At 44.9% G+C, this 13631-nt stretch overlaps 1 protein-coding gene across 4 annotated transcripts in view; it reads right to left on the reverse strand.

Moving 5' to 3' along the window:
- SLIT3 (slit guidance ligand 3) overlaps positions 1–13631 on the reverse strand; it is a 636360-nt gene that overhangs the window by 172377 nt on the left and 450352 nt on the right. For all 4 annotated transcript variants that reach the window (XM_017960112.2, XM_017960114.2, XM_017960113.3 and 1 more), the window contains one exon: positions 10228–10299. In XM_017960112.2, the coding sequence (XP_017815601.1) occupies positions 10228–10299 (72 nt within the window). The remainder of the gene's footprint in view (positions 1–10227; positions 10300–13631) is intronic.

A 13631-nucleotide genomic window follows, 5' to 3' on the forward strand; every position in this document is an offset into this window, starting at 1 on the left:
AGGGTTTTGTTTTGGTGGGCCATGGTTGCAAGGATCACACTCCTGGGTTTTGATAAAAATTGGTCTTCTGTGGGTATAAGACCCAGATGTTTAAATTTAGATGGAGAAAGGGCTGGGCACGGTGGCTCATGCCTGTAATCCCAGCACTTTGGGAGGCCGAGGAGGGCAGATCACTTGAGGTCAGGAGTTTGAGACCAGGGGGATCCAACATGGTGCAACCCCATGTCTACTAAAAATACAAAAATCAGCCAGGTGTGGTGGTGCACACCTGTAATTCCAGCTACTCGGGAGGCTGAGGCAGGAGAATCACTTGAACGTGGGAGGTGGAGGCTGCAGTGAGCTGAGATCGTGCCACTGCACTCTAGCCTGGGCGACACAGTGATACTCAGTCTTAGAAAAAAAAAAAAAAAAAGATGGAGGTGGAGGGTGAGGGGAGTGGCAGATATTTCAGATTTACTTTTAGAAAAGACACTATTTAAACATTCTTAAAGGATGTGAAATGGCTGGAGAGATCTGGAGCAGGACCAGGAAGCAGGCCTGGTGGGAGCTATGGTGATTTGCAGAGCATGCCCTGTCCAGACAGGGCACCCACCCAGAGTTCCCAACTTGCACTGTCCAATAAGGTAGCCATGAGCTACATGTGGCAATTCACATTGGAATCAATTAAAATTAAATACAAATTTAAAAATTCAGTTTCTCAGTTGTGGAAGATGCACTTCAAGTGCTTAAGAGTCATGTGTGACCAGGGGCTTCCATCCTGGATAACACAGAGATGCAATGTTTCCCTCATCACAGAAAGTTCTATCGGACGGCACTGCTGGAGAGATCCTAGCCACAGGCGGGCCCAGGGTTGGCAAAGCTGCTAGATATTCACTGGAAGTTGAATTATAAACTTTTACACAAAATTACTTGAGTTTTAAATGTTGGCAACAAATTCTAATTATTTGTAAACATTCTAATTATTTGTAAACAAAAAAAGTTAAAGGAAAACATGAAATCCCACATCTTCGTTTTATTCAACCCATGGGCCAGCAGTTGGAGTCCTCCGATTTAGTTACAAGTCAAAAGAAAATGGACTCTCTACAGCTTTTTGACAATGAGTTTGAAGAATCCAAATATGACCTTGGAGAAATGGAATCATTATTTCCTTCATCCCTCCTTCATCCACCATCCCTTACTTCAAAAAACAAAAAACAGGGTTTTTTTTTTTTTTTTTTTTTTTTTTTTTGCTGGGTGCGGTGACTCATGCCTGTAATCCCAGCACTTTGGGAGGCCAAGGCGGGCAGATCACTTGAGGTCAGGAGTTCAAGACCAGACTGGTCAGCATGGTGAAACCCTGTCTCTACTAAAAGTACAACAAAATTAGCCAGATGTGGTGGCAGGCACCTGTAATCCCAGCTACTCTGGAGGCTGAGACAGGAGAATCGCTTGAACCAGGGAGGTGGAGCTTGCAGTGAGCCGAGATCGCGCCACTGTACTCCAGCCTGGGCGACAGAGCAAGACTCCATCTCAAAAAAAAAAAAAAGGTTTTTGTTTTTTGTTTTTGTTTGTGTAGAGGTCTTGCTATGTTGTCTAGACTGGTCTCAAACTCGGGCTCAAGCAATCCCCCTGCCTTGGCACTGGGATTACAGGCGTGAGCTACCTCGCCTGGCCCATCCCTTACTTTTTAATACCTTCAAAGATAGGAAATGAAAGCTCAGGGAACAGTAGGAATGTTGCTCCAATTCTTCCCAGCCTTGTGTCTCCATCACCTTCTCCACATCATCCTTCCTTCCATTAAGCCAATGAGTAGGAGAGGGCCAAATTCCTGTGAGAGCTCCTAGGATCTTGACTTTCAAGACTCAGGTCTACAGAAAAGCAGACTCTCGGCCACAGGTAAGCTGAGCTGTCCAGTCTTGGGCATCCCTGGTGGGAATGGCAGCAGCCGTGGCAGGCAGGTTTGGCTGCTCAAGAGGGACAAGGCTCCCTGGCTTGGAGGTCCATGAGTATCATGGGATGAGCGCTGATCTAGAGGCAAGATATTCACTAAACATGCTCAAATACTGGTCACCAAAGCCCCTGCTGGGAGCTGAGGGGATGGTGAAAGGGCAGAGGCTGACCATCAGGCAGGGGCACCTTTGCAAATTAGCACAGAAGCCTGGTCTTGGGAGTGAACTGACCGCCGCAGGCATGTGGCTGCATTTCCCCCACCCTCCTGAAGGAATACTCTCTGGAATCTTTCTTTAAACATGCAGAACTATTTTTCCAGTTTGTTCTAGGTGGGACAAAGCATTTCAAAAGATTGCTCCCAAACCAAGTTTGTCAAGTCTGAATTCCAGTGCAGAGACCCGGTAGCTGGAATCTATGGCCCCTGGGGACAGAAAGACCACCAAGACTTGCCGACTCCACCTAAGTGCTACTCACGGGAGAAGCTAACAGGTGGTTTATTGATTCAAGACCCTTTGCTGATCAAAAACAATTCAATTATCTTCTCCAAATCCTCTTAACCCAGGAATGTACACCAATACACTTTCAACTTCAGAGATGGAACTAGCTTTTGGTTAACAGGAAAGTGAAATCAACTAGAAATCACAAGTTTCCCCCAGATTCTAGGTATTTTAAAGGTGGAAGTGCTACTTATTTAAATGGAAAAAAAAAATTTAGATTTCAAAGTAATGCTTACTTTTTCCTTAAGCTGGGGTTCTCAAAACCAAGCTAGTCACTTGAAGAGCATGACTGTCATGGAACTTGGAGTCTGGATGACTAAGAAGGAGGTGTGTGTTGAGTGGCACAAGAACATTTATAGAAAACCCAGTTGCTTTCCTAGTATTCTGGGGACTGAAAGGAAGTTAAAGATGCTTTCTACAAAGTGCAATTTCAATCCTGATTGCATGAGCATATCACAATTTACAGTACAGTACCAAAAGAAAAATATCTGGAGATATTTTAAGACTTTCATTAAGCAATGACAGTTCTATGTTCAAAACTATGTCATGACTAAACACCCTGATAAAATGTTTGTAGCTCCCAGAGAAACCCAGGTGAAACATTTTATAAATAAAAAAAATGAGTCTGGTCTCTGTTGTAACACACCAATTTTCACTGTAGCTCCGATTTTGTTCCTTATTAAAATGAGAAAGAAAGATCACCATTTAGCCAGAGAAATGCAAAATCAAAGGTAATGTGAAAAGTGGACTGGTTCAGTAAAATACTACGCTGTTCAACATTTAAAATGATTCTAGGACAACCACATCGTGTTCTGTTCAGAGACAAGTCATAACAGGGACTCTAGAGACTGGTGGTGTGGGCTTCAATTCAGTTAATTAATTTCAACTCGATTTGGTTCCACATACTTTAACTGGCCACCGAGTACGTGCCAGGCATGAGTGAGGTGTGGATATAAAGCAGAGAAACAGTACAGAAGTATTTACCAACTTTACTTATTATGAGCGTCTTGATTGGGAGCCCTGCTATTTGCTAGGCACACACCAGTGATATCTCTTTTAACCCACACAGCTATTCTCAGGGGTGGGTATTACAGTTTCCATTTTTCAATAAGGAAAGGAACCCCAAACCACCTAGTCTGGTAAAGATGAGCTGGAAGCTGGTTCTATGAGAGGACTCTAACCCCTCCAAAGCTCAACTATGGCTCCATACCTTCATGTCTGGGGCAGTTTTGTGGACCTGGATCTGATGCTGATAAAGCTGAGGTCATAAATTTAGACCTACGCACCCCGTGGGTCAGTGTTTCAATAACTATGGTTTCTGAATTATTCTGGGCATTCACTATAGAAAATAATCTCAGTAGTGCATATAATTGTTTCTATGTATGTGTGTTCTGGTAGATGCTTTTAATTTTAATTTTTGTTAAGGGCCAGGGGCTCAGGTATCAGGCAGAACTGGATCCGAGTTTGGAATGAGTAGTCCCCTTGTACTTGCCACTGTGACTCTGGGCAAAACTTTTCTAAGGATCAGTTTCCTGACTGGTGAAATGAGGCAATTCCTAGGATGTGCCTCATAAAGTTGTGGTGAAGATTTAATTGAGATGCCTCATTCTACTGACTTGTCACGGTGCCTGAAGATGCTCAAAAATAGAAGTAGACTCTCAAAAATAGATGCTCAAACTTGGAGGCTCTAACAAGAATAATATAATCATAGTAGTAATTGTTGTACCATGGTACTATATATTATTGCTACATCATTATTATTATTCATTAATCCTCTGGCTCTGCATCCAGAGGAAGCTCAGCTGAAGTGGCCAACACACTGCGACTTGCATTAAACTCTGGGTTCTCTGAAGTGGGCAACATTGTGCTTGAACATCCTAATACCCTGTACCAGGACACCAACCCCGCTCTAGGAGAGTGAGCACACCCTGACCTAGGTTTCAGGACTGCTGTCAATTTGTTTCCACTGCCTTCCTCTTGTACTAGAAAAGGACCTTTTCCTCATTCACTCTTCTGCATCTACCTGTGGGGTTCTGCGTCAGGCCACATTGAACCCACCAGGATATGACTGAATTAGAACTACCCTAAAAGTCTGGTTAGTTCTGCTATTGCTTTAATTCTCGAATCTCTCCTCTCTAAACATGGGCTCGGCGGCCTCAGTACACCAGTTGATCCAGGGGCCTGGGGAACAAGAACCAGGGCAGGTGGGGTGGCTCTTGTGATGAACAGCTAGAGTCACCTCTTATTCACCCTCATAGGCATAAAACCAATGACAACTGCCGTAACCTCAAACGCAATTTGGAGACTAGTTTAACCCTTGAGAAGAGCTTCTCAGAAGGTAAGATGCGAGGGATTCGTGACTGCCTCTGGGGTGTCCTTGCTTAGGTTCGGGTGTCCTGGACTCCACGTCACTAAGCTCTCTCTGTGTGCCCAACTCTACCACGCTGGTGAGCTCTGGCCTATGGAGCTCAGCCCACCAAGCACCTGCTCACTTCAAGCTTTACTGTACCCAGCGCCCAGCACTGTGCTGGCCACACAGCGTGTCTTTGCTTCTTGGATGGGTCAGCAAAGGGGTCATGTGGGCTGGCAGTTAATGTAAATGGGTAGGGATCAGTGGCAGAATGGGGTCTACATGCCCCATCCAAGGAGGACAGGTGCTCCCCAGCCACAGCTGACTGCAGTGCGGAAATGCCCCCCACAGTTGCCAGCGCTTCTGGTTTTTCTGGAGAAGCTGGAAATCTGGACTTTTATGTAAGATATCTCAATTTTCAAATGTGAAACGCTCATCTCAATTTTTAAAAGACATTACACAGGACAAAAGAAAAATCTCGTCTATGGGAGCAATATGGTCTGTGGCCTAGTTTGTAGCCTCTGGTTTAAAGAGAGCTAAAAGCTGGATCATTCCTTGATTCTGTCATGGACAAATGTGTGCCCTACCCCAATTTCCTAAATAACACCCAAAACTAAACGGCGGGTTTTGAAAGGATGAACTGTGCTTGGGATCCCCAATCTTACCAGGGGATCCCTTCTGAACAATCTAATTGCATGGAGGTGCCCAGCGTGGACAGAAACATGGGTCAGGAGTCCCAGATTCTACGTTCCCCTGTTACCGCGGACTCGCTGCTGACCTCAGGCAAGTCTCCCAGCCTAGGGCCAGGCCTAGGGTGAGCCAGGACAGGTGCTCAGGGTGCAGACTGCTAGGCTGCTTGGGCCTCTCTCCAGTGCCTGCTCTCTGTGTCTTAATCTGGACAACGAGCGGTCATCCTGGAGACACCTAAGATCCCACCAGCGCCAGCCTATAATAATGTCAATGAATTTCCAAAATTGGCAAGTGTCATAAGTGGGAGTGAGGGCTTCCAAACAGTACATGCTGGTTATCCACGGACCTGTTGGGATCTCCATGCCATTTAGCTGGCACCAGTGATTTCTCAAGGGCAGACCAATCACCGGGAGATGAGAGTATTTTCAGGATGTGTTTCTGTTGTCTGTGGTCCGGCATTTTTGACAACGTATTTATTGAACTTCTGACTTGCTACCTTTCGTCAGGACACAATGTCCAAAAGGACTTTTTATTCTCCTATAATACTATTGAAAAACAATTTATGACATATGTTATTAATGAGGTTTTCTCATTTTTGTTTAATTTGTTCTTACTTTTTAAAATTTTCATTAGAGTTAAGCATTTTTTTTTTTCTGACCCACGATGGCACGTTGGGCAGGGAGGTGCCACGATAACTGGTGAAATGCCTGGCCATCCTCAGCCTGGCTGGTATGGGCTAGAAACCCAGGGCTCAGAGCACCAGCACAGCGCGTCCTGACCCCACAGAGCCAGGAATGCAGTCCTGGCATATTCAACTGCAGTATAAGCATGACTTACCTGGAGAAAACCTAGTGGGTGCAAACTGCCAAAAGCACAGAACAGGTGGAGATTAAAGGGCAATGATTCGAGTAACAGCAGAGGGTCTGACTCACAGAGGCTCAGTCCCTCAGTTAAGAACCTTAAATGCCACAAAGCTGAGGCTGTATTTTTTTTAGTGGGGGAGACAGGTCTGGAAAGCAGAGCCCCCAAACTGTGGCGTGCCGAAGTCTATGACAATGGCCACAAGAGGGAATAAATCATCTCTGGGACGACAAGTATATCAGTGAAAAAGCAGGATGAGTTCCTTACTCCTGCAGGTTTGATTTACCTTCAGCTTTGTGGGCACCTGTTAACTGGGTGAAGGGAATGACAGGGCCAATTTCACAAACCTGTGAAAGGCTCCAACTTTCTCCCCAGCGGGATTGTGAGTCATTGCTAGTTTGCCTCCATCAGTTCTTGGAGACCAGTTCACACCACCCCGCAGCCCACACCCGCCGTACTTCAGGGCAGCCAATCACCATGACAGCCTTGGCAACATGCATCCAAAAGGCAGCTTTGTAAAATGGTTAGCACACAGGCTCTGCTGCTAATTAGGTAAGCAGTTACTTGGCTTCTCTGAGATGGGCTACTTTTTTGATAAAAGCAGGGTGATGGTAACAGGAGCTCTATTGAGAGACTGTGAGGATGGCAAGAGCTAGCGCATGTAAAAGCACTGGTGGTATCACTGGGCTTGAGTAACTGCTAGCTATTTTCATTTTCCTCATTATTCCTCCCCCGTAGTGGCACGGAAGGCCATGAGAAGTTTCACCGCCCATGCTATCCTTTTCTTCTTACTTCCTGGAAAGGGGAGGGGATGGCTCCTTTCCCTGTCCACCATACTCTGTGCTGGGCATCCCCCATTGGGAATGAGTCAAAAATGAGGTTGAAATGGGCAGATTTCAGTCTTTCTCAACCTTGCACCAGTTCATTTCTCCTCATAGTCGGTGGCTACCTGTCAGGCTCACCTCCGACGTTCTCATTCAATGTAACTGGTAAAACCATCGTCAGCCTCGATGGAAAGAAGTTTTATGGTGTTTCCATCCACAGGAGGGATGGAATAACAGGGTTATGGCATGTGAAATACTTGTATTTGCAGTTGACATCCATAAACTTTCCTTAAGTTAATTTGAGAGCTTTCTGGGACAACTAATGTGTCTTTCCTTGATTTCTACTTCACGCTGCCTAATGTCAGAGAAAACACACCCGAAACATTATAATTTATCTTCTTACTTTGCAGACGTTTAAGCTTTAGATATGTTAAAATGCTCTTTCTGGGCATAGGATGTTTTGAACTCTCCTCTTTCACTCAGAAACGTATCAAGCTAATGTGTGATACTGTCACTGAGTTCCTATTTATTATTTCATTGCCAGGATTCTTTATGGTGCCTAAATTGTGATTACAGAGAAGCATTATAAAATGTCAATGTGTGGATGAGATTTGGAAGGTCCTAGGGGTGGGGAGGGGAGGTTCTTTAAATGGAGATGTCAGCTCCAGCCAATTTCAGAATGGCTCACCATTAAGATGGATGGTTTCAAAGCCGTGTGCCTCTGCTGGAAATTAAAAACCCACGGAATAACTGATTATGATTAATTTTAAGTACTCAGCCATGTGAAGCCAAATGAGAGTGTCTTTAAAACAAAGCTATTGATCTGGCTTTGTTTGGAATTGAGAAGATAAACGAATCAGATCCTATGGGCTCTTTGCAATGATAGGGAATGAGAACTTTGCTTTTTTTCTTTCAGTCACAGGTTTTTAAAGCTTCAACTTGGAGACACCTGGTGCATCTGGATATCTTTTTTTTTTTTTTTTTTGTATCTGAGTAGAGGAGAGCTGTCCAAATCTGTCCTGGGCAAGGGCTTGATGGGGGTGAGGGTGTATAGGGGCAAAAGTTAGGAAAGTAGAAGGGACGGCACTTATGAGAGCCCTTCCTATGTAGTACCCACACTGGCTGTTTTTAAAAGTTGAGGAGATAGACTCAGAGAGATTAAGACACTTGACCCAAGCCCCACCTAGGTGTGTCTGACTGTAAAATCCTCTCTTCTCCCTCAGACTGCCTTCCTGGTGAGGAGAGACAACACCATTCCTAGCACAGAAAATGAACACGAGGACTGTCAGGTTGTCACAGCTGTTTCGTGGCAGCTGGTGACTTCCATTTCCTGGTCTCTTCCCAAGGAATTTTCTCATCTTTCTCATCCTCTCTGTCAAGGGAAGAAAAAGGTGATGGGCTCTGAGCAGCCCTTCCTACAAATGCTATTTTGCAGGCAGGGAAAATCCTGCCTACCCTTCTTAGCCCCAGCCTCCTGATAAGAGGAGTCCTAGGTTACTAAATTTGGGCTGGCATCCTCTCCCTCGCAGACAGGCATTTGTTGCCGGTTCCAGGGTCAGAGTTTGGGTGAGGAGAGACAATCTATTTCAGAAATGACAATCTGACCTCCCTGACTGTAGGTCCTGTCTTTTCGGGACTGGGAATTCTCAGCTTTCATCCGATTTCAAGCAGCTTGCAGCATCAGCATCCCCTTTTATTTCCCGTGATTCCTCTTGGAATCACCTTCCTCTCAAACAACGTGGTGAGGCTCTCTCCAACCCGTTGCTAGTGTCTGCGGGGCCAGGTGAAGAGGAAGGCGGAGGGAAGACCTTTCACTCATTCTTTCACATACAAAGGAATGCTTTAAAATACTCATTCACTTATTTATCTGGCATTCATTGATTCTTCTGGAATCAGAGATAGGTAACCTGCGACTGTGTAATTTCTTATTTTTAGGAGGATGCTCGAGAAACCCCACTCTGCTATCAGTCACTGGCTAGAATCGTACCATGGGAATTATTTTTAGAACCAAGCAGCTACAGAATTTGGAAAGGGGCAGTCACTCCCAAGACAGAGCAACCAACCCTTTCATTTTACAAATGAGGAAACTGAGGCTCCCAGAGCCGAAGAGACTTGCCCAAGGTCACACGACTAATCAGTGGCAGAATTCGGACTCGACCACACGTCTCCTGACAGAAGTGACACAAGTTCTTCTGGGCTGTACTGCCTTCCTCTCTGGGCTTCTCTGAATCAGGGACAGCTAGAAGTGTAGCTTTGGTGAGAATAACCAAAATGTTTTCTTACACAATTCAACTTTAGTTTGAATGACCCCAAGATGACTCCTAGCTGACTCTCCTCCTGGGACTCGGGTTTTCTTAGTTAGACTCATTTGAAAATCCAGAGCTCAGAAAGGCAACTACACATTCTTTCTAGACAAGGTGCAAAGGGTGGGATTATGGGGAAGGGGCTGCCTCCTCTCATCTCCCCCCATTGCCCACCCCCACCCCCCCCACCCCCGGCCCCTTTAAGGTCACGGTCACTGTTTAAAGTTTCAACTGAAGCCTGAGATGAGATCCCAGGAGCAATAGCAATGACTGGGCTTTCCCAGGCTGTGTGGTGTTCCCCTGCCCTGGACCAAGGTCCCTTTCTGATTCAGGTAATTCCAGCTGTCCTCCTGGCACTAACCCCTCTCTCTCTGGCCCCAACCCCGGACCCTGTTTCCCAGTGTGCCCGCACTCAAACACACTGTCCCTGATGCTGTGGCAGGGGTCTGCTCCAGCCCATCTGTTTCTCCCAGCAACAAATACTGCGGGAGCACTGGGGGAGAAGGAGAAAGACTCGATTGAGACTTAATTAGCAGGAACCCCAGTTTGTGGGAGGTAAGAAATCACACTTGGCTGCCTGCAAACACTTTGACCAAGGTGAGCCGGAGGGATCTCCTGGTTCCCAATTTTAATAGCACTGCAGCAAAAGACCAGAAATGCATCCACACAGACCCTCCTGCACGTACTCTCCCCCTCTCTCCTCCCCACACGGACACACACACATACACACATATGCACGCACACACAAGGCAGCGATCGCAAAATCAACTCACAGGATCTCCAAATCGCGCAGCGCTCGGAAGGCTCCATCTTCAATGCAGCTGATGTGGTTGTTGTCCAATTGCCTGTGGAAAAGCAGGGGAGAGCATGAAGGCTGAGCGGGGGCAGTGTGAGGGGCCGGCGGCCCGGGCCACCCGAGCGCCTGTCCCTCCACCCCCTTGCAGGCGCTGCTGGTCCCTGCCAGGAGCTCGTGCAGAGCCAGCCTGTCTGCCACGCTGCTCCGTCTCTCCTCTCTGACTGTCTGAGAGAACTACACAGACGAGCGCACCAAAAGGCTGTCAGGTCTCAGTAAATATTAATTGCGCATTTTTTTTTTTTTTTTTTTTTTTTTTTTAGGCAGAAGGGAGTAATTTCATTACATTAGGGCATCCAATCCATTACGAGCTCTTACCGTCATGTCACTGAAACAATTTCATTAAGCTAAAGGCCTGTAAATCATTGGAGGTCACTGCTCTGCCCTCCGCGACCTCCCAGAATGCTTTTTTCCTCTCTCCCGTTCCCTCGTCTCCCTTTTACTGGAAGTTGCAGTCTTCTGCTCTGACACAGTGCTAAATCTCAAGGCTTTATCTGCCCAAGAGCGGCAAGGGTGCATGGGGAATATACCAATTCCAAATTAGACTCAACTAATCTAATTTTATAGTCTTTTTATTATTCTAAGCACCACATGTCTGTGGTGGTTTGATGCCTCTGTGCATTGTTACGGGCCCCATCTGGTAGGTCATTCTATTGAAGCATTTTCTGACTAAATACAGATTCCCTCAAACTGCACTAACCATCATCAACATTAAAGAAATTCATTGAGGGAAGCGTTCATGAAGAGGGGAAGAAGGAATATCGTTATTGCCTTAAAGATGTACCACTTTGATTTAAATTGGGGAGAATTAAATGCACCTATTTCCAGACTCCTTTTTTATTTCCCTTTCCATCCTGTGAGCATGAAAATAATGTCTCTTAAAAAGATGCCTTGACTAATATACATTCTAGTTGGAGACTGAGCTATTTTAGTTGAGGGATAATACATAGATACTGTTTTTCTAAAAAATTAAAATATATATAATGTGTAAGTCAGGATATCAACTATGATCACACCCCAACTTAAATATCATGTATTATATACATAACCCATTTTATTCCTTAAAAAACCATAAAAAACAATAAGATGTTATACAGGAATTGGTTATTGACACCAGATTGTCGTACTCTGTCCACAGAGCACACCATAGTCTTTGGGGCTGCGGGTCAGGTGAAAAGAACTATGGCTGTACTAAAAAACTCCAAGACTCTTAATTTTCTCCACCTCTTAGGTGGAAGGTTTTCCTGGTGTTGGAATTTTCATGTGTAACTTGAGCTAAACGATCCCAGGACAACTCTCCACAAAAGATGTGCCAAAGCTACCTTTGGGAACCCTCTCCCAGGGCTTTATTTTCTACTGAAGGAAGGCAGGATTAAAATGAAAATACTATTATCTTTGGAAAAGTATCCAGATGTAGAATTGTATAAATGCACACAAAACGCAATAGAGTGATGCCGTGCATTACAACAGACAGGCTCTGTCACAATATTATGGGGAATTATTAATATATCATCTCAATAGATGCTCATGATACAAGATTCAGATATTCAGAATAAAAGAAAAAAACAATCCACAGGCATCTTGAGAAGCAGAAGCACATTTTTGGTTGGCGAGTTCTGTATCTAGCGTTCAAAGTTCTCAGTGATGCCCACTCACACGGAGTCTCACCGCGTCCTCTCGACCCCTAATTCTTCTGGAGCCTTTCTTCACATGAGTTTGCTGAGCCTCTTTTTCATAGATTTCTCGCAGTGTTGGGGCCGCCGATTCCCTGCAGAGGTTCTATGAAGGCAGTCTAGTCCTGCTGCCCAGCTTCTAGATTTATCATCAGCTCAGAGGCCGGTGAATCAACAACCCCTACCCCACGCCAAGGCCACCAAACCTTACCAAGCAGAAATGCAGTGGAGCTGGCTTTTGGCTCCAAGAAACTGTTCAATGAACATGCTGAATTCGGCAAAAATGGCACCATCCGCCTAAGTAGAAAAGGATCTAAATCATCACACTGGGAAGTCTGGGGTGTGTAGAGATGGCAGTTTGTGGTGCATCGGTTTTCATGCAGACATTTCATAAAGGTCCTTGCTATTAGTATATTATTTATTTACTGGATTTGTGAAGCGTTTTCTATTCCTTTTCTTTTTGAGAACACCAGAAATCAAACAGGGGACTCTAAATGTACAGAATTTTATGTGGAAAGAATGGAATCTGCAGGGAAGAAGAAAATGCCATAGAAAGAAGAGAATAAACCAAAGTGGTAGAAAGTAGCCAAAAGATTTTTTAAAAAGACTAAACACATGCTACTCAATATCCCATCACAGTCCTGCTACTCAGCAAACTGAAGTGGTGGGACAAGAGTCTTCGAGAGGGCTCTGATCATTTTCAGGCTAAAAGCAGAGACATCTAATACGTTACTAATTACGTGACGTTTAAATATTTTCAGTGGGTGGCACAAGTTGACATCTAGTTTATTTGCAACGGGGAAAACTGAGCTTTACTATAAGCATCTCTGTGGGTGTATTTTATAGACTATTTTAAAACATGAAACATCAAAATTTAAAATATTTATGCAGAAGTGTGCTTTTCTAGAAGACATTTATTATAACTGAGATTGCCTCCTTTTGTTCTAACCACAGATAAATGAAACAGACAGGGTATTCCAGTCGTGATGGTCAAGCAGCCATTACTCAAGACAAGATGCCCCATTTGTTACCGGGGTCTTTAAGGGTTTAACACCTATGGGGGCCCCATAAGGTAAACAAAAACCACAGCAGTTACTCCACTTCCCAGCTCTTATATCTCCATGGCGCCGAGCATCAGCGTATTTGTAAAAAGCCCAATTAATCGTCCATCAGCTTTCCTGATATTTCATGCAAATACACTAGGTCTCTAAAACAAAGTAAATACACACTTGGTTCAGACAGGTTTCTTTTTCTTTGCAAAATGACACCTCAGCAACATAAAAGTTAGTCCTGACACACAGGAGAAGGGAGGCAAAATAAACACAAGCCCAGCATTTCTTTGAGGATGGTGGAGTGGAGCGTTACTAAACACACAGAGAACCTTCCGAAGCTGAGGCCAAAACATCTGACTTAGCAGTTTGCTTCTAGGGGCTGATGTGACCACAGGCGGCTGATGTGTATTCTAAGCTCTCAGGTCAAAGGTCCATATCGTGTCTTTGAAAGACCTCGTTCAAAGACCCTCTCAAAAACAAATCAACAAAGCCCATTGCCTACCTTGCAACATGCACGCCATCACTCGGGAGGCATCTGCAAAAAGGGCTTTGGAAATGTGAGCAGAGAGAACTCAGCAGTTGGAGGATGCCTGAGGGCT

This window comes from Papio anubis, chromosome 5 (genome assembly GCF_008728515.1).
Source record: "Papio anubis isolate 15944 chromosome 5, Panubis1.0, whole genome shotgun sequence".
Taxonomy (NCBI): domain Eukaryota; kingdom Metazoa; phylum Chordata; class Mammalia; order Primates; family Cercopithecidae; genus Papio; species Papio anubis.